The sequence below is a fragment of the Melitaea cinxia genome, chromosome 30 (genome assembly GCF_905220565.1).
Source record: "Melitaea cinxia chromosome 30, ilMelCinx1.1, whole genome shotgun sequence".
NCBI classification, from domain to species: Eukaryota; Metazoa; Arthropoda; class Insecta; order Lepidoptera; family Nymphalidae; genus Melitaea; species Melitaea cinxia.
The window spans coordinates 6,553,075-6,579,458 of NC_059423.1; the positions used below are offsets into that span (position 1 = coordinate 6,553,075).

Genomic DNA, 26,384 nt, shown 5'->3' on the forward strand with positions numbered 1-26,384 from the left:
AAACTTTAAGTGCACACATAAGTCAAATTGGTAACTTATTATTTACTTTTACATAGATTATAAAATTGAAAATTATATTTTCAGGAAATGCAATCTATACCTAAAAAGATTTTGGATATCGGGCGAATAGCATATTCCTTATTCTATAACAATTAACATCACTTTCCATTCTACGGTAGTTCTGCTTACTGCGATTGTCATTTTAATTCACCCGCGCGGTTTTATATAAAGTTCTTGCAACGGAACCCACTTTCAATGTTGAGAGATTAGTACGATAACTTTTCGTTCGCGTCAAAGCCGCTAGTGCAGTGCGCATTGCGCACGCTGGTTGAGTGACGTTTCAAAGTAGTTGGTTATATTTTGAAACATAAATGCCGCTACGTGTGATAGAAAAAAAGACAGAATGCTATTCTGTCTTCGTTTCACAGTACACCTATCTATTGTCATGCCTCTGGCGGCCGTAAAATGAACAGAAAAGCGCCATTACGCCGACGTACCCCCCACTACTGTTGTTGCAAGACCTGTGTAGCAGACCGTGGTCACCCGCGACCGTGTCGTCTCCAATGTCAACGAATTATCGGGAGTTTCAAAATGACAATCGCGGTAATTCCCGTAGAAACAAGTTTAAAAACTTATTTCAATTATCATAGCTGAAAATAACAATCTGTACAAAAGAACAGAATGAAAAAATGTTCTGAAAAAGTTTTTTAAGGACGCACATACACACTCGCATACACACACGCACACACACACACATAAGTTTAGCCGCACCCAGAAATCAAATCTTTTGGCACAATTTTTATTTACTGTAAGGGTACATTTATAAACAACGCGATTTTATAATTTTCAAATTTACAATCAATCATATTTTAATTATTTTTAATAAAAAAACAGTAAAATTAAATTATAATGTCTTGAATGAATTTTGAAATTTAGCACAGCTTAATTTGGCAACGAATTGTGTCATTTCGAATTCTTCTAAAGTATCTCTCAATCTGCTAAGATATTTCAAAAAACACTCATTTTAAATGAATATATAATAATATATTAATAGAACATATAATTTTGAGTACAACACTTTATTCTAATACATAATTTTGAATAACATAACGTCTAAAGGCTGTGTTTGGTTATTACAGGTATATATTATGTGTTTTTTTAATTCATTTTTAATTTTTCCTAAGTGATTTCTAAACCAGTGCTCGTAACTATTAGTTGTATTTTTAAATTTTCGTAATTTTCAAGACCTTAATTGACCACAATTTGATTTGGCAGTTTGTGGTTTCATTTACTTACTTAGGTATATAATTATTAAACAAGTGTTTTCAATTTAGTTATATAAATAAAATACATACGTATAATATATATATTTCAAACTTTATGTTAATAGGATTATATATTTGATTTTCGATAGTTAAATTTTTAATTCTCTGCTTATGTACCGAAAATCTAAATATATATATGTACAACTACAAAGGAAACACTTTGCAACAAATACTTATCACGATACAAGCGTATTAAAATTTCTTAAAATTAGCAATGATGTTTTTCATTATGTATAACAACCATCTTATGTATAATATACAATTTTGTTATATATTAACTTTAATAACTGAAAGAATGAGCCCATCCACTGGTTGTAAGGGATCAGTATTTTTGTAAAATTTTAATGTTTCTTATCAACCACAAGACGTAATAATAGTTTCTTATCAAAAAAAAAAAAAAAAAAAAAAAGAAACTGCAAGTTATATCGAGAAATAATAAAATGAAATTTAATAGGCATTATTAGAGATCTGAAACTATTCGTCAGACCTCGCTCAATATTTAATGGGACCACATGACTACTTACGCTTTTGAACAAAAAACGAATCATTAAAATCGTTACACCCATTAAAGATCATGAGGTCACACGTAAAAAAAGGGATACAATCGAATTGAGAACTGCCTCTTTAAAATGAATAATCAACTGTTTTTTTTTTTTTAGATATGAATTTGTGCTCAGACTGTACAACCACACAGTTCTAGAAGAACTGATATAAATTTAGTATAAGACAGAGTGCAGTTCTATAAGAACTGATATAAATTTTGAAAACTAAATAATTTTGAGAGTTTTAGATGTCTTTGGGGTCGGCCATTAACCACGAGAGCCTCGAAATGGGGAGGGGGTGAAGGTGTGTACAAGGAAGGCAGGGGGTGTAATGATTAATAAGGTACCTATCACGTTTATTTATTTTTCGTTGAACGCGCGATTTATAAACAAAAAAAAAACACCAACAAACGCCCTGCAACCTTAATGTCTGCCTGGACATTTTTATTACGATGCTTTATTTTACAAAATTTAATCAGATTACACGTATCTGTTATTCTAAAAATTTCAACATACTCTGTGCCAAAAACACACGTGATTTTTGGGTATTTAGGCTAAAAACCGGAAGGGTAAAGGGTTAAAAGTTACTAAAAAATATGGCGAGATTAATGGACGACCCATTTACTTGTGGCATAAATATGTCTTTGACATAACTATGTGTACCATGATAGCTTATTTAAGTTCATTTATAACATTTATTGAGTCAATCGATGCAATTGAGAATTAAGTAAAATTATCCTGTATTTAGTTAGTATTAATAATAATCGTAACAAAGATTCTAATACGGCTACCCGGTATAGGTATACACAATTTGAATGACAGATATGAAAATTTCCTTCCTTTTTTAATATATGTACAATATGTTTCATCGTTTTTTTTTTCACTTAAAAACGTATATCACCATTCTTAAAACATAAATCACAACAATATGACATTTAAAAAGTTGAAACGTCACTCGTTTTCCCGCCCTTTTAATTTTTTTTTTTCATAAATATTTTTTATGATAGTATTTTTAATATTAATAATGAAAGAAAATAATATGAAAAAGAATATAAAATATGCAAACATAAATAATGTATATATAATCTTGTAAGTATACTTTTTAAATTAAATGAGGTAACGCGTAATTTTGGAATTTATCCAAAATATAAAATAATATTAAATTATTAATTTTATCGTTTATGGAGGAATACTTTTTTAAAATAAATTATTATTTATTGACTGCAATTCCTGTTATTAATATTATTGTTACAGGTGATTATTAAATCAGAAAGTTAGAAAAACCTAGATTATTGTCCCGGAACTGTTCATAGGCCTTAATATGGCCAATACGTGTTTTTTCTTGATAACTCTACTTTTTTTGCGTATATGATTTTATTAAAGGAAAAATGTCAGACGAAAACGCGCGGAATCGTCATATCGTCCGTTACATGACCTAGGGCTGCCCTTGTGTAGAGGTATGGAGAAACTCTTGTAAAAAGAACAAAAATAACCTCTTGTGACGTAAGAGTACCGGAAGGATAAAAACTGTGGCATTACCTTCAATAACAACAAAGTTTAAATAATAATAGTGATTAACTTTATTGCCAACCATTGTAATAGGCATCTAAGTGTATTGTTCTGGGGTAGTCCCACGTTTTACTGCTTACAACTAGGAACGTGACATGTAGTATCAATAAATCGATTAATACATAATTAATTATTTTCATATTTAAATAATAAATTATTAAAAATCGATTTGCTCACATCCCTGTTTACAAATACAATTGTCAATACAGTAATGATTATGGCGTACGGTCGGTTTTTTTTTTATTTTTTTTTTATTTAGTTTCCTGGTCATCGAAAATTACAACAAGGTTCGTTATTAAAAGATATTACTGAAAGAGACATATAATAATGACGTAAACCTAATTAATAAGTATTCATACGTCATTATTATCAGATCAATAATCAGATAAAGTCGGCAATAGAAGTTGTCAGTTCGATCTGCAAGCGAAACTAATCTTTATCACCTATGAATCTGCAAGCGGCATTCAACCTTAGGGTGATACATCACTTTTTTGCCCGACGGTGCCTAAGTCGCATCCGATAATATAAAAATTTAGTAAACAATGAAGATTTAAAACAAAAACTACTTTATAATTAAAAGGATAGAGTTTAAAATTAACTAAACACTGGACGTAGCTTGTTGACTGCTGTGGTCGGAGAGGACAGAGTTAAGATCTGATTCGCGAAGAGTTGGAGGCGTGCCGAAAGGGAAATCCTGAAATGAAAATGTAATGTTCTTAAATTTCCAATGTCGCTATTAACACTTAAAAGGTGATTTACGGCGATTGATTTTTTTTGTAATCTTGTTTTGTTTATATTCTTTCAACTATGATTAATTAAACAAAATAAAATAGAATTTAATTGTGAAAATTGACGAATTGAACTTCAAATCCTGCATAAAAAATATTTTTCATTTTGAAATTCCCTATATTTCGGCGAGATTGCAGACGGCTAACTATGGGCTTGAGAGGGAGTGTCGAAATGACATTTGCGGTCGCTCACTTACTTCAGCCTATCACAGTCCACTGCTGGACATAGGCCTCCACAAGTTTGCGCCAAAAATGGCGTGAAGTCATGTGTGTCGCCCATAGTCACTACGCTGGGCAGGCGGGTTTGTTGACCGCAGGGCTGGCTTTGTCGCACCGCCCGTCTTCGGCCTTTGAATTTCCAAATCAGCAGCTGTATGGTTATCGCGCCATCGGTCTCTTACAACACCCACGGGAAGAAAAGAGGTGGCTATATTCTTTACTGCCGTAATCACACAGTAGATTTGCGGTAAGTATGTTAAAAAGTCCATGAAAGTTTTGAAACTTATATCCCATAAATTGGAATTTGTTGGTGAAATAGAAAAGTACATCCCAAATTTTTATATGTGCGGTAAGTATGTTAAAAAGTCCGTGAAAGTTCTAAAACTTATATCCCATAAATTGGAATTCGTTGGTGAAATAGAAACGTACATCCCAAACTTTTATCTGTTGGATACCGTGATAGATAGCTTTAACGGCAACAGTTGGAACAGGCGTAGGCTACTTAGCATTTATTATTTATTTATATAAATTATATTTATTTGTATTACACATTTATTAACTACTATCTGTGCTCGCGTCTTTGTCTGCGTGGAATAGTGACTTTACATGTTCAACGCGATTCTTTAAATTGGCATAACTTTTTCATTTTTGAATTGATTGACATGAAACAAATACTAAATGTTAAGCTAAGATTGCTACAATATATTTGTAAAAACTACATCAAAGTTAGATTAGCCATTTCTGAGATTAGCGAGCACAAGCACACAGAAAAAGAGACAAAAATTCTGACAATCATTGTTTTGGGTGCTACTTGCGTTGATAAAGATCCCATTAATATTTTTTCTCATATACCTTAAATGTACAGACAGCGACCCGTTACATTTTTATTATATGTATTGATTACTATTTAATTTATTAAATTTATAATAAAATTCTCGTGTCTCAATGTTAGTTACCATACTCCACCCAAACAGCTGGACCGATTTTTATAAAATTTTGTGTGTATATCGGTCAGAGAATCAGCCAACATCTTCATCATTTTTCATATCTCTAAATTATAGGGGGGGGGGGGTTCAGAGTGTTAATAACATATGTGGCAAAACAACGTTTGCTGTATCAGCTATTAATATATTCGACATTAGCTCTATCTCTCGATAGATTTTTATACTGACATTTAATTTCTCATTAACTCATTATAAAGGAATGGCCTAGAAAGACTATACCGCGCATGTACAAGAATTTTGACAAGGTTTTAATTTTGGTGCTGCAAGATATGTAAATTATTAATAGCTAAATTATTGTTTAATCGCTAATCAGGCCTTATGTAAAATATTCCCACTGTGTACTTACGACCTGTGAGGGCAGGCTGCGCGGCGCGGGCGGGGCGGGCGGCGGGGCGTGCGGCGCGCGGGGGGACGCGCACTCCGCGCACTCCGCGCCCGCGCTGCGGGTCGAGCGGCGCGACCACGACTCCGGCATGCAGCTGGAAATATATTATGATTGTTCTCATAAAAACCACTTCATACGCATTTTTAGAGATTACTCAAAAACCGAAAATACAATACGACAATACAAATACGACAAGCACGAGCTATAGCGATTAGAGGAAAAAATCATCAAAATCGCTACACCCAGTAAAAAGTTATGAAGTATATATAGTACAACGTAGGTGGACGAAAGCATAGTCAACTAAATACGCATTATTAGGGATGAATCAAAAATTAGTCGTCAGATTTCGTTCAAATTTAAATTAAACCACTTGATAAGCAACAGCTTTCGGCTAAAAGAAAATCATCAAAATCGGCACAACCAGTAAGAAGTTGCGAGGTGACACGAATATAAATACATTTTTGAATATCCTAATGTGTGGGTAACGCAAAAATAAAATCGTACATATTAATAAATACATTTATTTGCTATTAAGCGTACGGCCTACTTGATGGTACCTAAGCTGTTACCGAAGACGCCTGCAACTCCTATTGACAGCAGTATTATTCGCTTAGCTTAGCTTCTGTAAGGTTTTAGTTACTTTTCTAGGCGAGCTGCTTCAGATTTTTGCAGGATACTGAGTTCCTGCAGTTAATTCAGATAAGGCCTGATGTAAACTTGGATAATTAATCATATAGCTGTAAGCTGGGATAATTAACCATATAGTGGCTCACGCACGGTGCACGATGTGCGCGCAGGGCAGCGAGGCGAGCGGCTCGGCCTGCTCCGCTAGCGGCAGCCTGCAGTCGTCGTGTGGACGGTACAGTGGTACAGTGGACGTAGAGACGTGACTCACGCGTGGTGCACGATGTGCGCGCAGGGCAGCGAGGCGAGCGGCTCGGCCTGCTCCGCTAGCGGCAGCCTGCAGTCGTCGTGTGGACGGTACAGTGGTACAGTGGACGTAGAGACGTGACTCACGCGTGGTGCACGATGTGCGCGCAGGGCAGCGAGGCGAGCGGCTCGGCCTGCTCCGCTAGCGGCAGCCTGCAGTCGTCGTGTGGACGGTACAGTGGTACAGTGGACGTAGAGACGTGACTCACGCGTGGTGCACGATGTGCGCGCAGGGCAGCGAGGCGAGCGGCTCGGCCTGCTCCGCTAGCGGCAGCCTGCAGTCGTCGTGTGGACGGTACAGTGGTACAGTGGACGTAGAGACGTGACTCACGCGTGGTGCACGATGTGCGCGCAGGGCAGCGAGGCGAGCGGCTCGGCCTGCTCCGCTAGCGGCAGCCTGCAGTCGTCGTGTGGACGGTACAGTGGTACAGTGGACGTAGAGACGTGACTCACGCGTGGTGCACGATGTGCGCGCAGGGCAGCGAGGCGAGCGGCTCGGCCTGCTCCGCTAGCGGCAGCCTGCAGTCGTCGTGTGGACGGTACAGTGGTACAGTGGACGTAGAGACGTGACTCACGCGTGGTGCACGATGTGCGCGCAGGGCAGCGAGGCGAGCGGCTCGGCCTGCTCCGCTAGCGGCAGCCTGCAGTCGTCGTGTGGACGGTACAGTGGTACAGTGGACGTAGAGACGTGACTCACGCGTGGTGCACGATGTGCGCGCAGGGCAGCGAGGCGAGCGGCTCGGCCTGCTCCGCTAGCGGCAGCCTGCAGTCGTCGTGTGGACGGTACAGTGGTACAGTGGACGTAGAGACGTGACTCACGCGTGGTGCACGATGTGCGCGCAGGGCAGCGAGGCGAGCGGCTCGGCCTGCTCCGCTAGCGGCAGCCTGCAGTCGTCGTGTGGACGGTACAGTGGTACAGTGGACGTAGAGACGTGACTCACGCGTGGTGCACGATGTGCGCGCAGGGCAGCGAGGCGAGCGGCTCGGCCTGCTCCGCTAGCGGCAGCCTGCAGTCGTCGTGTGGACGGTACAGTGGTACAGTGGACGTAGAGACGTGACTCACGCGTGGTGCACGATGTGCGCGCAGGGCAGCGAGGCGAGCGGCTCGGCCTGCTCCGCTAGCGGCAGCCTGCAGTCGTCGTGTGGACGGTACAGTGGTACAGTGGACGTAGAGACGTGACTCACGCGTGGTGCACGATGTGCGCGCAGGGCAGCGAGGCGAGCGGCTCGGCCTGCTCCGCTAGCGGCAGCCTGCAGTCGTCGTGTGGACGGTACAGTGGTACAGTGGACGTAGAAACGTGACTCACGCGTGGTGCACGATGTGCGCGCAGGGCAGCGAGGCGAGCGGCTCGGCCTGCTCCGCTAGCGGCAGCCTGCAGTCGTCGTGTGGACGGTACAGTGGTACAGTGGACGTAGAGACGTGACTCACGCGTGGTGCACGATGTGCGCGCAGGGCAGCGAGGCGAGCGGCTCGGCCTGCTCCGCTAGCGGCAGCCTGCAGTCGTCGTGTGGACGGTACAGTGGTACAGTGGACGTAGAGACGTGACTCACGCGTGGTGCACGATGTGCGCGCAGGGCAGCGAGGCGAGCGGCTCGGCCTGCTCCGCTAGCGGCAGCCTGCAGTCGTCGTGTGGACGGTACAGTGGTACAGTGGACGTAGAGACGTGACTCACGCGTGGTGCACGATGTGCGCGCAGGGCAGCGAGGCGAGCGGCTCGGCCTGCTCCGCTAGCGGCAGCCTGCAGTCGTCGTGTGGACGGTACAGTGGTACAGTGGACGTAGAGACGTGACTCACGCGTGGTGCACGATGTGCGCGCAGGGCAGCGAGGCGAGCGGCTCGGCCTGCTCCGCTAGCGGCAGCCTGCAGTCGTCGTGTGGACGGTACAGTGGTACAGTGGACGTAGAGACGTGACTCACGCGTGGTGCACGATGTGCGCGCAGGGCAGCGAGGCGAGCGGCTCGGCCTGCTCCGCTAGCGGCAGCCTGCAGTCGTCGTGTGGACGGTACAGTGGTACAGTGGACGTAGAGACGTGACTCACGCGTGGTGCACGATGTGCGCGCAGGGCAGCGAGGCGAGCGGCTCGGCCTGCTCCGCTAGCGGCAGCCTGCAGTCGTCGTGTGGACGGTACAGTGGTACAGTGGACGTAGAGACGTGACTCACGCGTGGTGCACGATGTGCGCGCAGGGCAGCGAGGCGAGCGGCTCGGCCTGCTCCGCTAGCGGCAGCCTGCAGTCGTCGTGTGGACGGTACAGTGGTACAGTGGACGTAGAGACGTGACTCACGCGTGGTGCACGATGTGCGCGCAGGGCAGCGAGGCGAGCGGCTCGGCCTGCTCCGCTAGCGGCAGCCTGCAGTCGTCGTGTGGACGGTACAGTGGTACAGTGGACGTAGAGACGTGACTCACGCGTGGTGCACGATGTGCGCGCAGGGCAGCGAGGCGAGCGGCTCGGCCTGCTCCGCTAGCGGCAGCCTGCAGTCGTCGTGTGGACGGTACAGTGGTACAGTGGACGTAGAGACGTGACTCACGCGTGGTGCACGATGTGCGCGCAGGGCAGCGAGGCGAGCGGCTCGGCCTGCTCCGCTAGCGGCAGCCTGCAGTCGTCGTGTGGACGGTACAGTGGTACAGTGGACGTAGAGACGTGACTCACGCGTGGTGCACGATGTGCGCGCAGGGCAGCGAGGCGAGCGGCTCGGCCTGCTCCGCTAGCGGCAGCCTGCAGTCGTCGTGTGGACGGTACAGTGGTACAGTGGACGTAGAGACGTGACTCACGCGTGGTGCACGATGTGCGCGCAGGGCAGCGAGGCGAGCGGCTCGGCCTGCTCCGCTAGCGGCAGCCTGCAGTCGTCGTGTGGACGGTACAGTGGTACAGTGGACGTAGAGACGTGACTCACGCGTGGTGCACGATGTGCGCGCAGGGCAGCGAGGCGAGCGGCTCGGCCTGCTCCGCTAGCGGCAGCCTGCAGCGCGCGCAGGCGGGCGCGCGCCAGGCGGAGGCCGCGCGACGTTGCCGCGCCGCCGCGTTGTTGTCGCCCAGCGCCGTGTAGATGTCCGCCAGGCGCAGGCGAACGCGCCGGACTAGCATCTGATCGTAACATATGATATTTGTAGGTAGAGTCCCAAAATAGAGAGCGCAGAACGAAGATTAGAAGAAACCAATGGGAGATCGGACTGAAATCAGATTAAAATCTATAATGTACTTAGATAAAATAAAAATACTGTTTTACCATTATTTATCGAATAATAATTTAATATAATTCATTTAAATATTTTTAAATTAAGAAATATAATGTGTTATAACAATATTTATAATCTGTAGTGAAATACTAACTATAGTACGTGACGTCATTTGTAGAATTAAGTATTGGCCGCGTTCCACTCATCGTCTGCAACGCCCACATCATGTTTTCACATGCGAGCACACAGCTGACTCCTGACACTTAATAGCGCCAAAATAGGCGTTCCACTTATAAAATTCAGCCACAACGCCCGCGGTGTTTTTTACGTTAGTGGAACGCCAATTTTAGCGGCCGTGTGGAACGTGCCCATTGTTATTGGAACGAAGTTCCTTACGGCACGGCAGGCTTGACAATTGGCTGGGCGACCAACTTGAAAAAAATGTGATACTAAAACCGTAAGAAAAATATATAACGGAAGTGACGTAATATAAGTCACACGACTGTATAATATGACGTTTGTAAAACTAAAATATTACTAGTAAACTTTTTTTTTTAAATATTTATGTAATTTTATACTATAACAACTTTTAAACTTTCGCGTTGCATTATTATATTTTAATGTTCACACGGGGATTAACGCGAACAAATTTTTTTAAGGTAAAATATATTACCTTGAGGCCTGACGTTTCGGCCAGGTTACACCAGCCGTGGTCGCAGGCAGACTGCCACGGACCACGGACCACGGATATTTTACCTTAAAAAATTTTGTTCGCGTTAATCCCCGTGTGAACATTAAAATATAATTTTATACTGTCGACAAAAATAAATATAGACATGTGTTTTTTTATTTCACTTAATAGTTTGAATTATTATTATTATTTTATTTTATTTGATTTATTTTATTTTACGGTATTTGTTATTTTCTAAAATACTAAATTTCTGAATACTTTTATGTACTTAATTAAAAACCAATCAACACAATTAAAAAAATTAAGAACTAGAAAATATATATAAAATTAAATTTTTTTTTTTCAAATTGTGGTGCTTCTATACTATCCGAAGGAACTTCGTTCATACCTGGTGTCCCATGACACTACATATTTTATTTTTCTCCAAATGACGTCACGCGCTCTTAGATGACATAACGTGGCATTTTGGCGGGATTGTTAAACAAACAATATTAAAACATGATTTTGAGTACCTACCTAAAAGGCTACAAACAAGTCTCCTCGTGAACTTTCAACAATCACAAGCTCAAATGACATAAAAAATTTTTCGTAGTTATAACATTTAAAATCTAATGTACTGTTTAAAGAGAATATCAAAGGAAATTATTTTACAATTAAATGGTAAACACAAAACAAGGAATAATTTTAATTAATTAATTATTTTTTTCGTCACTTTAGCGCACAGTCCCCTGGCTCTTATTTAAAACCGACTCAATCATATTTAATACAATAATCTTCATGTCTACCTAGTGCTTCGTATGCTTTTTAAGTTTGCCCAATGATAAATAAAAAATATCTCACGAAAAAAAAAAACCAGGGGACTGCATGTCGAGATAAAAATGGGTTTAAAGTTGTCCAATTTACAGAAAAATGCCTATATAATAATTACAATAATAAGTGACGAAACTAGAGATAGGAGAACGAAGACTAGAAGAGTTGGCTCCAAATTTGAAAAGGGTAGATCTAGCATCTGATAGATATATCATGTGATAAGTATACGAAGTTTAGTGTTAATCACCGCAACTAATAACGAAATTAGACCGGAGAACATAGATCAGGGTAAAGATAATGCAATTTAGTAAAATAATAAAAAAGTTATAAATTTTATAGTGTCATAATTATAAGTGATGTTAAATTTTTTTTCATAATAGGAATCGTAAATAAATAACTAAATGAGCTTAGACAATCGTTTTCATACTAGGTCGGCAAACAAGCGTACGGCTCACCTGATGGTAAGTAGTTACCGTGGCCTATAGACGCTGTAATACCAGAAGTATCGCTAGCATGTTGCTGACACTACCCCCAACCCCCCCCCCCCCCCCAAGAGTTCTCTACCTTACTTACCACAGGAACACAACATTACCCGAGAAAAATATTATTTAGCTGTGATCTTCAGTAAGACTGCTCGAGATTTTGTGGAGGATATTTTCTGCTGTTCCCTACCTAAATAATATTTCTAAAATACTGTACAACAACCCTATATATCTTACCTTAGAACCAACAGAAGTAGCCACCTCGAGTAATCTAGTATTGAACTCCAATGGGCGACAGTTGCAAATTCTTCCCTGAAGTCTCAGAGCTTCTAAGCATCTTGCCGCTCCGTCCATAGCTTCCATTTGTGCCAAGCGATCGCCCAAAGATTGTCCGGCACCCATGGCCACTTCATAATGCCTGTAGATGATATTTAGTGGTCTTATATTTGTTTATCTTGAAATTATTTTAATAATAAAAATAGAAGCGAGGAGGTAGAAAATAATAGGGGAGAGCGAAAGAGCTTTTACAATTTTTTTACAAATAATTCAACGTTAAAACTATTTCATTACAATCATTTCAAATTACAAAATGGACACGAAGATGATTCTAAAAAGACTTTCTCATGACAAACGATTCTAAAACGTGAAACTATGCGAGTTCTTTTATTCTGCTGATCAAGTATTTATCTATTGTGCTCATGCTTTGGCCTAACATAACTATAGGTTCACAGTTTGTTTTATTTGTGTGTTTATAATGTTTGTTTTGTACTGTGTGTGCAGATTTTGATGATTCTTTTTTTATTCGAAAGCTTGTTATGTTGTTTTAAAACTGGGTGAACTCTGACGTGTCCTCAGCCAGGGTTAAGCTACTCCGACATATATAAATGCCTGTGTGTCGGCTGAGTAGAATAGCACCACCCCCTTTCTTCCCGTGCGGGTCGTAAAAGGCGACCAAGAGATAAACCTTGCTCAAAATCATCAGGGTCCTGGATAAGGAAAACTTCATTTGAAACTCGGAATGGGGTCTCCGTCAAGCATTCGTGGCATAGCTCTAAACATGAAAGACTCCTGCAGCCGAACTGGCTCCACACGTATCGACTCTTCGTTCCTGTGGGCCTAACCAATGAGGTCGAGAGGGTGGCGCAGAGCTTAGGCGACTCTGCGTTTTCCTGAAGAGTGTCCTAGGCGACACAGTGTCTGTCTGACACTGTCTAAATCTTCTGCAATAGACGGACTAAGGCCACTGATGATATAAGTTGACACTGTTAAAATTAAATTTAAGTGGATATTATTTTGGTAAAAGCTAGAAATTGTTGGATTTCTTGATTATAAGAAATTAGTTCACATCTTATGTCATTTTAGGTCAAAAGACTAGCATTTCATGATATTCGGACGCAATATCTTTTTAGGAACTATTGTAGTGTCGTAATAAAAGTCTTCTCAGAAGGTGTCGATCGAATATATTTAAATAAAAAATGGTAATATTTATTTAAGTAATAATAGTTCGATGTGGTAAGTAGCTACATGTTAATATTTTTCCACTAAATTAGGTCTATGGGCCAACGTTGGTCACTTAGAGAATATGCGAGTGGCGTTGTTTCTTACGGAATAAACAATTTTTGTTACGATTCTTTCTTACATCATCGAGTACAAAATAAATTTTAAAAAAGATAAAAAACAAAACCCTAATGTTCATCAGGTGAATATGATAATACGGGTTATCTCGATTCTTAAAAATTAATAATAACGACAAAAAATAATTACGGAGTTTCTTGCCGATTCTTCTCTGCAGAATCTATATGTGGTTGGTTACCTTTAACTATAATAACTTTTATATAAGACTAATAAAATTTTAATTTATCAAATGTATAATTTTTGGTTTTATTTTTCTTATCTCTCCGATCGATATAAATATATTTATCCACTTCTTTCGAGTAAATTTAACGCATGGAAAATTGAGAGCGATTGCAGAGCTAAGGATCTTAACGAAGGAATACCTTAGCGCCTTTCCATAATCACATTTCCGTCGGTAGACGTCACCAGCTATCCTCATGGCGCGAGCGTAGCAGCCCTGGTCGCCGGCGACCGCTGCGAGGCGGAGAGCTTCCTGAAATGAAAAATAATAATAAACTTTGTTGTACACCAAACACTGAAATAACATAGAGCAAGGAAGGACAGATTTTAACAAAGTATCATTAGGTATAAAGGGCGGCTAAATGAGACAGATTTGTAGGTACAAAGGAGAGGATAGCACCGTGAGTATATACCGTTAATAATACATAAATACCGTGAGTGGTTGATTATTCATATTTGGTCGTATATCATCATAATATGTTAGTTATTAAGGAGGGTACAGCATAAAAAGTCTTGCTCAATATTTTGGAGAAGTATCTCAACTTTACAGAAGACAACAGCTAAAAAACACCACTCACAAATAGTGTTATGTTCCTGTGATGCTTAAGTTAGAAGGCTTAGGAAAGGTCGGGGATAGGGTCGGCAACGCATTTGCAGCGTTCCTTGTATTGCTCCATAAGCTACGATATCCGCTTACCATCAAGTAGAACCGTACACTGATTTGCCAGCTTTGAAATTTATTTATTTATTTATTTACGTACAGAACAGGTTACAGCCATTAAAAGATACAGAAATAGTTCATACATAACATAATATCTAGGTTGAAACCCTTAATGTGTACGACATACAGTAACATAATACATTAAGCAGAACAGAAGTGGATGGAATGCGATATAATACATATATAAATTTAAACTTAAAAACTAAGATAAGATAAACTTAAGACAAGGTATATTTATTAAAATTTTGGTTTTGAAAGAAGCGAGAGAACAGTGATAGATGTCTATATCGATACACGTACTGACAAGCTGGTTGTACTGGCGACACATACGAGATAAAGGATTATAATAAGAGGTGTTATTACGATAAATGTCAAGAGAGAACACCTTAGGCCTTCTAATACGGTAGTTTATGTTAAAGTTAAGTTGAGACAGCAAGTATGGTGAGTCAATGAAGTAATTAATTATTTTGTAAAGTGTCATAAGATCTAAATATTTACGACGACAGGCTAGAGATATCATTTGGAACTTTTTCATTGTTTCTTCGTATGTGTGGAGCTCACGGTGCAGGTCGAGACGAAAGCAGACCGATTTAAGAAAACGCTTTTGTATTCCTTCTATACGATTAACATGAACGGAGTAATTTGGTGACCAGATCACAGTGTTGTACTCTAATATGCTTCTTACGAGAGCATGATACAAAGCTAAATAAGATGATGCCTTTTTAAAAGGTTTAGCCACTCTTAGAATGAATTCAAGTAAACTTGAAGCTTTTTGGTTAATAAAGTCAAAATGCGTACGAAAACTTAATTCTTTGTCAAAAATAACACCTAAGTCTTTGATTTCAGTTTTACGGGATAAATTGTAATTTTTTATGGAATAATTAAAATTAATAGGGAATTTCTTTTTTGTAAAAGAAACAACAAAGCATTTGTTAACATTAAGGTCCATCTCATTCACTTCGCACCATCTTGCTATGGTATCTAAATCTTCTTGGAGCTTCTTAGCATCGCTGATGCAAGTAATGGTCTGATAAATTTTTAAATCATCGGCATACAAAAGACAGGGACTTTTTAAGCACACCGTAAGGTCATTCACAAAAATATTAAAAAACAATGAGCCTAAATGTGACCCTTGAGGAACGCCGGATGGTACCGTAAAGACAGATGAAAGTTCACCTTTTAGAGCAACCAACTGAGTTCTTCTGCTTAAATAAGATTCCACCCATCTTAAAAGATTACCATGAACACCATATCGTGCCAACTTATGTGTTAAAATGGAATGATTGACTCGATCAAAAGCTTTAGAGAAATCAGTGTAGATTGAGTCAACTTGCCCACACTTAGTAAATACTTTACACAAGTAACTCTTATACTCCAACAGATTACTCGTAGTCGATCTACCCTTTACGAAACCATGCTGATTAGGAGATAAAGAAGATTTAAAATGATTATACAGCACATCATAAACAATTGACTCAAACAATTTGGCACAGCAAGACAAAATACTTATAGGACGATAATTTTCGCAACATGATTTGTCACCTGATTTAAAAAAGGGACAATATGAGCTGTTTTTCACAGTGTAGGAAACGTACCAGACTTTAAGGATTTATTGAAAAGAACACATAAAGGAACACATATTGTTTTAATACAACGCTTGTATACAACAGGAGGGATACCATCCGGTCCCGATCCCTTGTGTTCATCAATATTTTTAATTTTAAGCTTGATTTGAAGTTCATTTACGGCCAAAAAATTAATGAAATCATTAGGTTCCGGATAGTTTAGAAAGTCTGAATGTTGAGCGCAATTGGCCGAGTTATTAGAGTAACCAGAACTAAAGTATTTCGCAAATAAATCGCATATTTCTTTTCTGCTAGATGCTTCATAACCTATATAATTCATGGTGCTGGGGATATTGCTATTGCTACATTTTTTATCTTGAACATAGCTCCAAAATGACTTTATATTGCAACACAGGGACTCCTCAATCGTCTGCAAATATTTTCTATAACAAGACACCATTAACTTCTTACTCCTCGCACGCAGCATGGCAAATGTATCATAATCTCGAGGGTTCTTAAACTTTTTATATAATTTGTGAAATTTGCGTTTTTCTTTTAAACATCGCTTTAAGCCACGACTAAACCAAACTGGGAATGCCGAAGAATGAACATCAGTCATCGGAGTACTTTTTCCTATCAATCTTATCAGTTCCTTATAAAATTGTTGGACATCGACATCAATATCTGAAGAACTAAGTATTTGCTGCCGCCTGCCAGTCAGTCCGCTCGATATCTCTGTTTAACTCATCAAACTTACATTTATTATAATTATAACGCTTGCACCGCTTACGATCAAGAGTTTTGGAAGCCGAAGGCATAGTGGTAACTGTAACAAGAGCAGGATTATACTGAACGATAAGCTCCTTGCACACCTCGAATTGAATGACCTCCTGTCGGACCAGCAATACGGTTTCCGCCGTAACAGGTCCACGGGGGATCTTTTAGTGTATGCCTCGCACATCTGGGGCGAAGCCTTGGATAAGATCGGAGAGGCGCTAGCCGTCTCACTTGATATCTCGAAGGCATTTGACCGGGTCTGGCACGAGAGCCTATTGAGTAAGCTTTCGACTTACGGAATACCCCCTAGCCTGTGTGGCTGGATATCAGATTTCCTGAGTGAGCGATCATTTCGGGTGGTCTTGGATGGCTCCTCGTCTGATTTGAAGGCGGTTAATGCCGGTGTCCCTCAGGGATCAGTTCTCTCTGCAACCCTCTTCTTGCTTCACATTAATGACCTCCTCAAGCCCGGTATCTTTGGATACGCGGACGACAGCACTGTTACGGAGAGATACATGTCCAGTCCCCGAGCTAGCGAGGCTGAAACTCTTGAGCATAGAGAGGCTCTGGTTGAACGCATGAATTTGGCTTTAAAAGAGGTATCCGATTGGGGTGACGCCAACCTAGTCAAATTTAATGCTCTCAAAACGCAAGCGTGTCTTTTCACCGCTAAACGGAGTCCATTTCCTTTAGCTCCGACTTTCCGGGGTGTATCTGTACCGATCACCAACAATATTGATCTTTTAGGCATAAATATTTCGTCTAATATGAACTTCAGACAATGCATAGAATCCAAGGCAAAAATCGCCGGTAAGAAACTTGGTATCCTCAATAAAGTCAGGCAGTACTTCACACCGGAACAGCTTCTCACTCTGTACCAAGCTCAAGTTCGATCGAGTATGGAGTACTGCAGTCACTTATGGGATGGCTCTGCCAAGTACCAGCTTGCTGCTTTGGAGTCTGTGGATCGACGCGCCAGAAGACTCATCGGTGACGAACCACTGGTTAACTCTAGACTACAAAGTCTTGAACATCGGCGCAAGGTTGCCTGTCTGTCTGTATTTTACAGAATATACTTCGGAGAGTGTGCCCAAGAGCTGCACAATTTGGTTCCACCATCACCATTCTACCACCGAACCGCTAGGCATCGCTTGAGTGTGCACCGCTACGTGGTTGAAATTCCACGATCTCGCACTAAGCGTTTTGCTTCCTCTTTCTTAATACGCACCGCAAAAATCTGGAATGCCCTTCCGGCTTCCGTTTTTCCAAATAATTACAACTTGGGTATTTTCAAATCAAGAGTGAATAGGCATCTTCTAGGCAAGCGCGCACTATCTTAGGCTGCATCTTCACTTACCATCAGGTGAGATCGCGGTCAAGCGCTAGTCTATATATTAAAAAAAAAAAAAAAAAAGGATGATGGGAGTCCGGTGAACACAATAGTTCAGCCTCACACGTGGAACATTCAATTGAGGATAAAATGAGATCTAGGTACCGATTGATGCGATTGGGAATACCATTGAACTGCACCAAGCCACACACATTCACAAACTCAATCAAATAGTTAGCTTAGAAATAAAAAAAGAACAAAACAAAACTTATATTTTGTGCCCTATAACACATCTTTTTTAAGCTAGCACGCATCTCAGGGCTTCTAGATAATATATAGTAGCTAGTTCCAGCAAAATAAAATATATTTTAACGTACATTACAGTAATCATGGGCATCCCCTAATTCTCCTCTGGCACGTAAAGCAGCCGCCATTTGCAAGAGAGCCGTGCGGTGATGGCGTGTGTTGAGGTCAGTTGAGCGCGGACCGCGGCCGAGGTCGCACGCGCGAGCCGCGCACGCGACCGCGCGTTCTGTGTCCCGGAGGCGACGCCATAGCTCTGACAGACCGACGTATACCTAAAAGCAATATATTAGTGTATATTTGTATAACGACGTTAGCGCAACGGATCCACCGTTGCGCTAACGTCGTTATACAAATCTGTGTATTTGTCTGTTGCGCTGGCAGTTGCGGGTTCAATTCCCGTTCGGAACTGATATTTGTAATTATCTAAATATTTCCTATTGGTTTGGATGTCTGTCCTTATATTTCTCACCATTTTGACATGAAGAGCACGTAAAGCTCGAGGTTGTTATAATTGTAGCGACATCTAACTCGCGACTTATAAACCTAGAGAAAACTGAAGTATCCTACATCACGCTATCAAAGACATCAGAGGGATTGAGTATATATACAAGAACCCGGCAACAACCGTCGGGGCCAGTAGCCTACCAGGCACAACTCTCGTCTGGTCGGAGGATCCTCCCTTTCCAATGGTGGATGAGGGACTTCACACCCCGTTCGTCACCCCCAAATAATAAACACCCGATAGCGATCATTATTTATAGTAGGGAATATCCGACAATTTATAGTGGAGCGGTGAGGTGGATTTACCTTTCTCATGTACCGAGAACGTGTCCTATACCGAGCAGTGGATGTTATAGACTGAATTAGCATCAAAATCAACAATTATAGTTCGTGATCAGAGAACTGGCTATTGCTTGTCAGGTATATGAGTTGTCAGTTACGCCGTTGAATGTTTAATAATAATAATAATAATAATAAAGCCTTTTTTATTTCCATGCACATTACATTGGGTTCAAGTAAAAAATAACAAAAAAAGACAAAAAGGTGTGTTTAGGGCATGGCTCCTCTCTGGATATAGGTCTCCTCCAACTGTTTCCATATTTTTCGATTGGCCGCCTTCGTCATTTAATCTTTACCGGCTATGTTTTTAATTTCATCGACCCATCGATCTTTAGGTCTTCCTCTGTTCCTTTTTCCACTGGGTCTCTTCCATTTTCTAAATGGAAGGGACCCAGTGACGTTGAATGTTCACTTAATTTTATTTATATTTCTTTATTTTTCTTATGTTTTGGTATACACCATAATATAAGCTTAGCACTTAACATTTAAGTAGTTTCTTTATTTTATACGCTTTGGTTTGTGTAAATTTTGCTAAAAGAAAATCTTATAAAACAAGGTATGATGTAACATTGATACCTGTAAAAGAAGTGTGTTGTCGTTCTGAGCTTGAGCCACAGCCAGAGCTTTTTGAAAGCCGTCCATTGCTTTCGAAAAAGCCCCAAGCTCCAAGCTCACGGCGGCTACGGTGAGGTGGACGCAACCCGCGGTGGAACCACCGCCGCAGTCGTTGTAGAGAGCATGGCGAGCGTACGATAAGGCCCTTGACATAAAAGTTACGATACGATTAAAGAATTATTTGCTTGTTTTTTAACCGACTTAAAAAAAAGGGGAGGTTACTCAATTCGACCGTATATATAAATATATATTGTTTATGAACCGATTTTGATAATTCTTTTTTTGTTGGAAAGAAGATATCCCCGGTGTGGTACTATGATAAGGAAACCAGGATCTGATGAAGAGATCCCAGAGAAATCGAGAGAAACTCTCGATAATATGCATAACTTTTTACTGGGTGTACCGATTTTGATGATTTTTAATTTAATCGAAAGCCGATGTTTATCATGTGGTCACATTTAAATTTCATCGAGATCTGATTACAACTTTTGGAGTAATCTTTGACAATGCGTATTTACTTGACTATTTCAAATTTAATACCATGTTAGTATTTAACATTGCTCCATTCCATTCAAAATGGCGCAGCAATGATTAACATACATGTATGCAGTAACCTGCTAGAGATCATATTTAAGATGCTGTTGGTGCTGCCCCTTAGTCTTTGCATTAGGCACACCTTTTGCGCATAGAAGAAAAGAAACAGGTAAATAGCGCCGTCGCGAACATCCCTGACGAATCATAGAACTAAAGCAACCCCAGCAGCATTCTAAATGAATTATTGTATTGAACACGGAGGGTATTATAAGATCTTCGTGGATACCTGGCCCACGTAATACACAAATAAAAATTGGTGCAGTAAGCCTTAAGCAAGGTAATTTTAAAGTCAGTCGAGCAACGCACAAACTTGCGAGTAAGTATCGGCATTATCTTTGAAGCCGGATGTCAACACATGGCCATGATATTTAAAATAATTTCCTGTGTGTACCTTAAAAAAATATCTAGACGCAACGGTCACAGCATTGATTTGTGGCTGTTGCGTTCGTGGTTCCGGTTTCGATCTCCGCACATGACAAACGTTTGTATTGACCATACAGATGTTTGTCGTTTTCTGGGTGTTTGTGCAGTCCTTGTGGGTTTCCCCACCGTGCGGTGTCGGAGAGTACGTTAAGCCGTCGGTTCCGGCTGGTATCATGTACACTTGATAGCGATCGTTACTCATAATAGGGAATATATCCGCCAATCCGCATTGGAGCGGCGTGGTAGATTAAGCTCTGATCCTTCTCCTACATGCGATGCATATTACCCTAATCGTTGACAAATTCATTGTACAATCAACACATTAGGAGTTTGATTGGTTTGTCCCAACTGTACTGTACAGTACAAGTGATAACTTGTACTAAGAATTTCCGGGGTACGATTCCCGTCCAGAGTACTGGTGTAGTATGTGGGTGTATATTGTATGTATGTTTATCGCAAAAAGTAACTAGATCAGTTGGCAGCTATCAATAACAGAAGCATTAAATTGCTTACCTTAGGAACAGTCGACTATGTGTGTATAATATATGTACTCGTATATTTAATTATAATAATCTAATGTGAAAGATGTATGATGCAAGTGTGATAAAGGACAAAGATGTTTTGTGGTATAGTACGGTACCTGTCGAGACCGCCAAGTGTCTGGTGAGCTCGCGCGAGGTTCAGGTACGCTTCAGCGCGCATCGGGGCCGAGTCCAGCTCTTCTGATATGCCGAGTTGTCGATTGGCAAATTCCAGAGATTCTCTGTAAGATACGTTTTGATACTTGAGAAAGAAAAAATATATATTGGTTTTATTGTACTCGAAGTAAGTGGTTTACATTATTTAGAAGAAGGCACAGACTCAACACCTGTCTGGTCGGAGGATCTGGATGAGGACCTTTACACCGATGTACCTCACGCACCCCCAAAATATCTTTTCGGTTTGGATGTCTGAGAACACGTTAAGCTGTCGGTCCCAGTTGTTATTTTATATCCTTGATAGCGATTGTTATTCATACTAGGGAGTATATCCTCCGGCCTACAATGGAGAAGCGTGGATTAAGCTCTGTTCCTTCTCCTACATGGAGAAAGAGGTCTTTGCACAGCAGTGGAATGTTTATAGGCCCAATCTTTACCGTCATCATAAGTACCTGTACTTTCCGAAGTCCATGTAAGCCTGGTAGAGGTGTCCCAGAAGGGCGAACTTATCACTGCGATGGCGCACGCCCCGGAGTGCCGACAGCCACACCTTCACCGCCAGGCGCTGCTCATTCTGCCCGTACAGGCGTACCCCTCTTTCGATCTGCGATGAATATTCATTTTATTAGCAACTAGCTGTGCCCATCGGTGTGTATAATATAATATACCTAGGTGAATATAATATACCTAGCCTACCTTGGTAAATGGATTAATTTACATAAAATTTTTTTTTTTTTTTTTATTATGTTATGGGCTTACTCTTGACCTCAGTCTAGCTCTTGAGCACAGACGAGGTCGAAGATGTAGCGAGTTCGCCCAGAAGAAGCCTGTTCACTCGCGCTTTAAACATGTTCGGGTTGTATGAACTCGGAAATACATAAGTACATTTTTTTTAATTAAACCTGAGATTAGCCCGTTTAAACAAATAAATAAAACCTTTAGCTTTATCATATAATTATGGATTACTGTATTATTAGTTAATTCCATTTTATGCTTATTACCATACTGTAACAACAGAAAGTGAAATACTCAACAATATAACAAAAACAACCAAAAGTTAAAGAAAAGGAAAGTGCCACATTTGCTATGGTCAATCAATATTTAAATGGGAAACGTGAAAAAATCTTCATATCACATTTTTTCAAAGTTTAGCAAAACGGTAATTTATGCTTTCTCTTCTCTCGCTCAACAGAACAAGAATATTTCTACGGAACTAATTATTATTTTACTATATTAACTATATTATTTTAACTACTTTTATTTGTAACTAGCTGACCCGGCGAACTTCGTATCGCCTAACACAAACTTTATCGTATGGTATTAAAGTTCAAATTGACTTTTAAGTATTATCACAAATCTTTTGTATGGGAGTATAGAAAAGTGTTGTTTTTAGACTTTTTCAGGAAATTTAATTTTTTATTTTTTTAGAATTTTCCTCTCCGTAAGAACCATCCTCGTACTTCAAGGAATATTTTAAAAAAAGAATTAGCGAAATCGGTCCAACCGTTCTCGAGTTTTGCGCTTAGCAACACATTCAGCGACTCATTTTTATATTATTTGTAATTAAGTTGACAAGCCAAAAATACTAGAAATAAACTCCTTTTTTGCTAATAAGGTAAAGGGACAAACCATATTCTGTTTATTTTTCGTTTTACGTATCTCTTTAAGACTGATCTTCCTGTTTAAAATATTCCTAAGGACTAATACGTTCATCTATACAAATAAATAAAATTGAAATGTCTGTTTGTAATATTAAAATAGCCGCTTTTTACTAAATGCATATGGATGCACACGGCACATATACCAAAATTATTTTTTTTGCAATTTTTGTCTGTCTGTCTGCCTGACTGTCTGTTTGCTCCGACTAATCTCTGAAACGGCAGGACCGATTTTGACGGGATTTTCACTGGCAGATAGTAATGTAATAAAGAGTAACTTAGTCTACATTTATTTTAGAATTTTGTTTATTTTATAACTCTGAGAACTGAACAATATCTTTTTTGTTAAATTCCACGCGGATGAAGGCGTGGGCACTGCTATGAAATATATCCAACTGCTGGTTTTGAAATACACAGGCCGAAGACGGGCAGCGTCTTCGGTGAGACAAAGCCAGCCCTGCGGTCACCAATCCGCCTGCCCAGCGTGGTGAGTATGGGCAACACACATGAGTTCACGCCATTTTTGGCGCAAACTTATGGAGGTCTATGTCCAGCAGTGGACTCCGACAGGCTGAAGTGATGAAATCTATGAAAATTTGGGGGGCTTTTGTCTATTATTTATGATGGATGGATGATATAATCGTTTATAAGTTTTTTCTGTATAGGTATCAATCACCTTTCGCCTCGCAAGATACTGATCAAGGCGAGAACGGCAGATTCGGAAGCATTCGAGGACGCCGGCGGGTGGGCGGTGCGCGGGACCGAACCTGGAGCCCCAGCGGATCGCCCCATTCCGCACTTCCGTTGGGTACTCTTCAGAGAACGGGAACACGTCTGGAAATTGTCAAACGAACGTTTATATAGAATTAGTTGAGTCATCATTATCCTTGTAAGGTCCAACCAAAATTTTTTATTTATTTATTTTATTTAGGCTATGAATTACGGCCTAATGCACTAGAATTAATTTACAGTAAATTACAATTGTGGCCCAAGACCTTAATTTTTCGTCCTGTAGAGCAAATCATATCTGGCAGATAAACTATCTCACCCAACATCAAATTAATCAGGTTTATACGAGTATTGTTGGGCGTTGTTTGTAATTCGATTCGATCGATTGATCACTGTTATTGATAAAACCGTCATTAGTTTTTAAAATAAGAATATTATTATTTGCCTTATGTAATTTCAAATGTGCAAGAAAGTGTTAAATAAATAAATAGTACTAAAGAAATATATATATCAAAATTTCACAATATGATACATATTTACCATGCAGAACTTAAGAAGCAATTTAGAGACAATTGCGTATCATGTCCGCATATAAAGGTGCCAAGAATGCTAATGGCACTTTATTGCCTAAAATATGCATCAGACCTTAAAAACACTGATATTATGATATTGCACTGATACCTCAGGGACCATTTTAAAACTGTTACTATATGAACCAACCTACAGTACAGCAGCGTGGTATATTAAGATCCCTTCGCCTACGTGAAGAAAGAGGTCTATGCCCAGCATTGAGATGTTACAGGCGGAATCAATCATCAAATATTTAATATAAAAACCTGGTGGATCTTCAAGATGGTGTCGTGACGGGTCAGGGGAACTGAGCAGTCGCGTTGCCGATAGTTGGTGCGCCGGCACCCCGCTGGGAACAAAAATGGAAAATGTACCAAAAATAAGTATTTTATTGCCGTAGCTTATAGACGCCTGGAACACCAGAAGCATCGCAAGCACGTTGCCGATCCAATCCCCTATGTGATACCCCAGGTGACCTGGTCACCTTACTCATCAACAGGAACACAACAATACTTGAAGCAGTTTTATTTAGCTGTGATCTTCTGTAAGGGTGCGGTACTTCCCCAGATCAGCTGTTCCAGTATTTGTGCAGAATACATCCTGCTGTGCACTACTTCAATAAGATTTTTTTTTTTAACTCACAGTCAAGTTTGTCTTCAAAATTAGAAAATATCGTGAGAAGATAATTCTGTTTCTGACCAAATTCTGAGACATTGATTGAAGTGGAAGCCATCAAAATAACCACAGAATACATCATCATCATCATTCCAGCCTATTGCAGTCCACTGCTGGACATAGGCCTCCACAAGTTCGCGCCAAAAATGCGTGAACTCATGTGTGTTGCCCATAGTCACCACGCTGGGCAGGCGGGTTGGTGACCGCAGGACTGACTTTGTCGCACCTAAGACGCTACTGCCCGTGTTCGGCCAGTGTGTTTCAAAGCCAGCGGTTAGATGGTAATCCCGCCATCGGTCGGCTTCTCAAGTTCCAAGGTGGTAGTGGATCCTTGTTATCCTTTAGTCGTCTCTTACGACACCCACGGGAAGAGAGGCGTGCCTATATTCTTTGGTGCCGTAGCCACACAGCACCACAGAACACAAGAAGATATAATCTACCTTATCATATATCCTGTTGTGTCCTACCTCATTAGTATATATAAGAAAGAGAGAACCATACCCGAGGAAGTCGCGCGACTCGATTGAGTCCCATGACATGTTCCGCGGGTGTAAGCGGCAGCGTCACCTGGCGGCCGGGTGCATCGCGTCCTCTTGATCGCACACCTTGGAAACTTCCTGCGGTAAAGAGAGATAGATGATAGATACATGTTGTAACTTGTCTATCTTACACTAGTGATACTTGTTACGGTAGAAAGAGATAGAGAAGTTTATATGTAATAGTTTTCTATAATGCACATTGTGAACTTCCTACGATAGAAAGAGACAGAACATCAGTTTACTTAGCTATAATAATAGTCATTAAAATAAATATAATAGGTTGACAATTTTTTATTTTGTAAAAGAGTAGGTTAGTATCCAAAAGACTGAAAAACTAATCTTTAATATATAAAATTCTCGTGCTGCGTTGTTTGTTGCCAAACTCCTCCGAAACGGGTGGAGCGAACTTTTATGAATTTTTGTGTGCGTATTGGGTAGGTCTGAGAATCGGCCAACATCTATTTTTATACCCCTATGGTAAAACAAAGTTTGCTGGGTCAGCTAGTTATTATCTATACAAATAATATTTAAAATAAAATTAGGTAAAAAAAAACCTATCTCATCTACCC

General features: G+C 40.5%; 1 protein-coding gene across 1 annotated transcript; it reads right to left on the minus strand.

Moving 5' to 3' along the window:
• Positions 1 to 3,828: 3,828 nt before the first annotated feature.
• LOC123668233 (43 kDa receptor-associated protein of the synapse homolog) lies at positions 3,829 to 25,815 on the minus strand. Its single transcript, XM_045602007.1, has 12 exons — positions 25,778 to 25,815; positions 24,868 to 24,950; positions 23,979 to 24,136; positions 22,097 to 22,248; positions 21,587 to 21,709; positions 19,891 to 20,074; positions 18,546 to 18,746; positions 13,919 to 14,028; positions 12,159 to 12,339; positions 9,656 to 9,846; positions 5,797 to 5,926; positions 3,829 to 4,130 (listed from the first exon to the last, which is right to left on the minus strand). The coding sequence occupies exons 1-12, from the start codon at positions 25,813 to 25,815 to the stop codon at positions 4,035 to 4,037; spliced, it is 1,647 nt and encodes a 548-aa protein (XP_045457963.1). The 3' UTR covers positions 3,829 to 4,034.
• Positions 25,816 to 26,384: the final 569 nt, after the last annotated feature.

Coding starts and splice junctions, on each gene's coding strand:
- LOC123668233 (XM_045602007.1), bottom strand. CDS start 25,815: ATGTCATGGGACTCAATCGAGTCGCGCGACTTCCTCGG. Junction 21,710..22,096: donor ATGGACTTCGGAAAGTACAG/GTACTTATGATG, acceptor CGTATCTTACAG/AGAATCTCTGGAATTTGCCA. Junction 14,029..18,545: donor ATGCCCATGATTACTGTAAT/GTACGTTAAAAT, acceptor TTTTCATTTCAG/GAAGCTCTCCGCCTCGCAGC.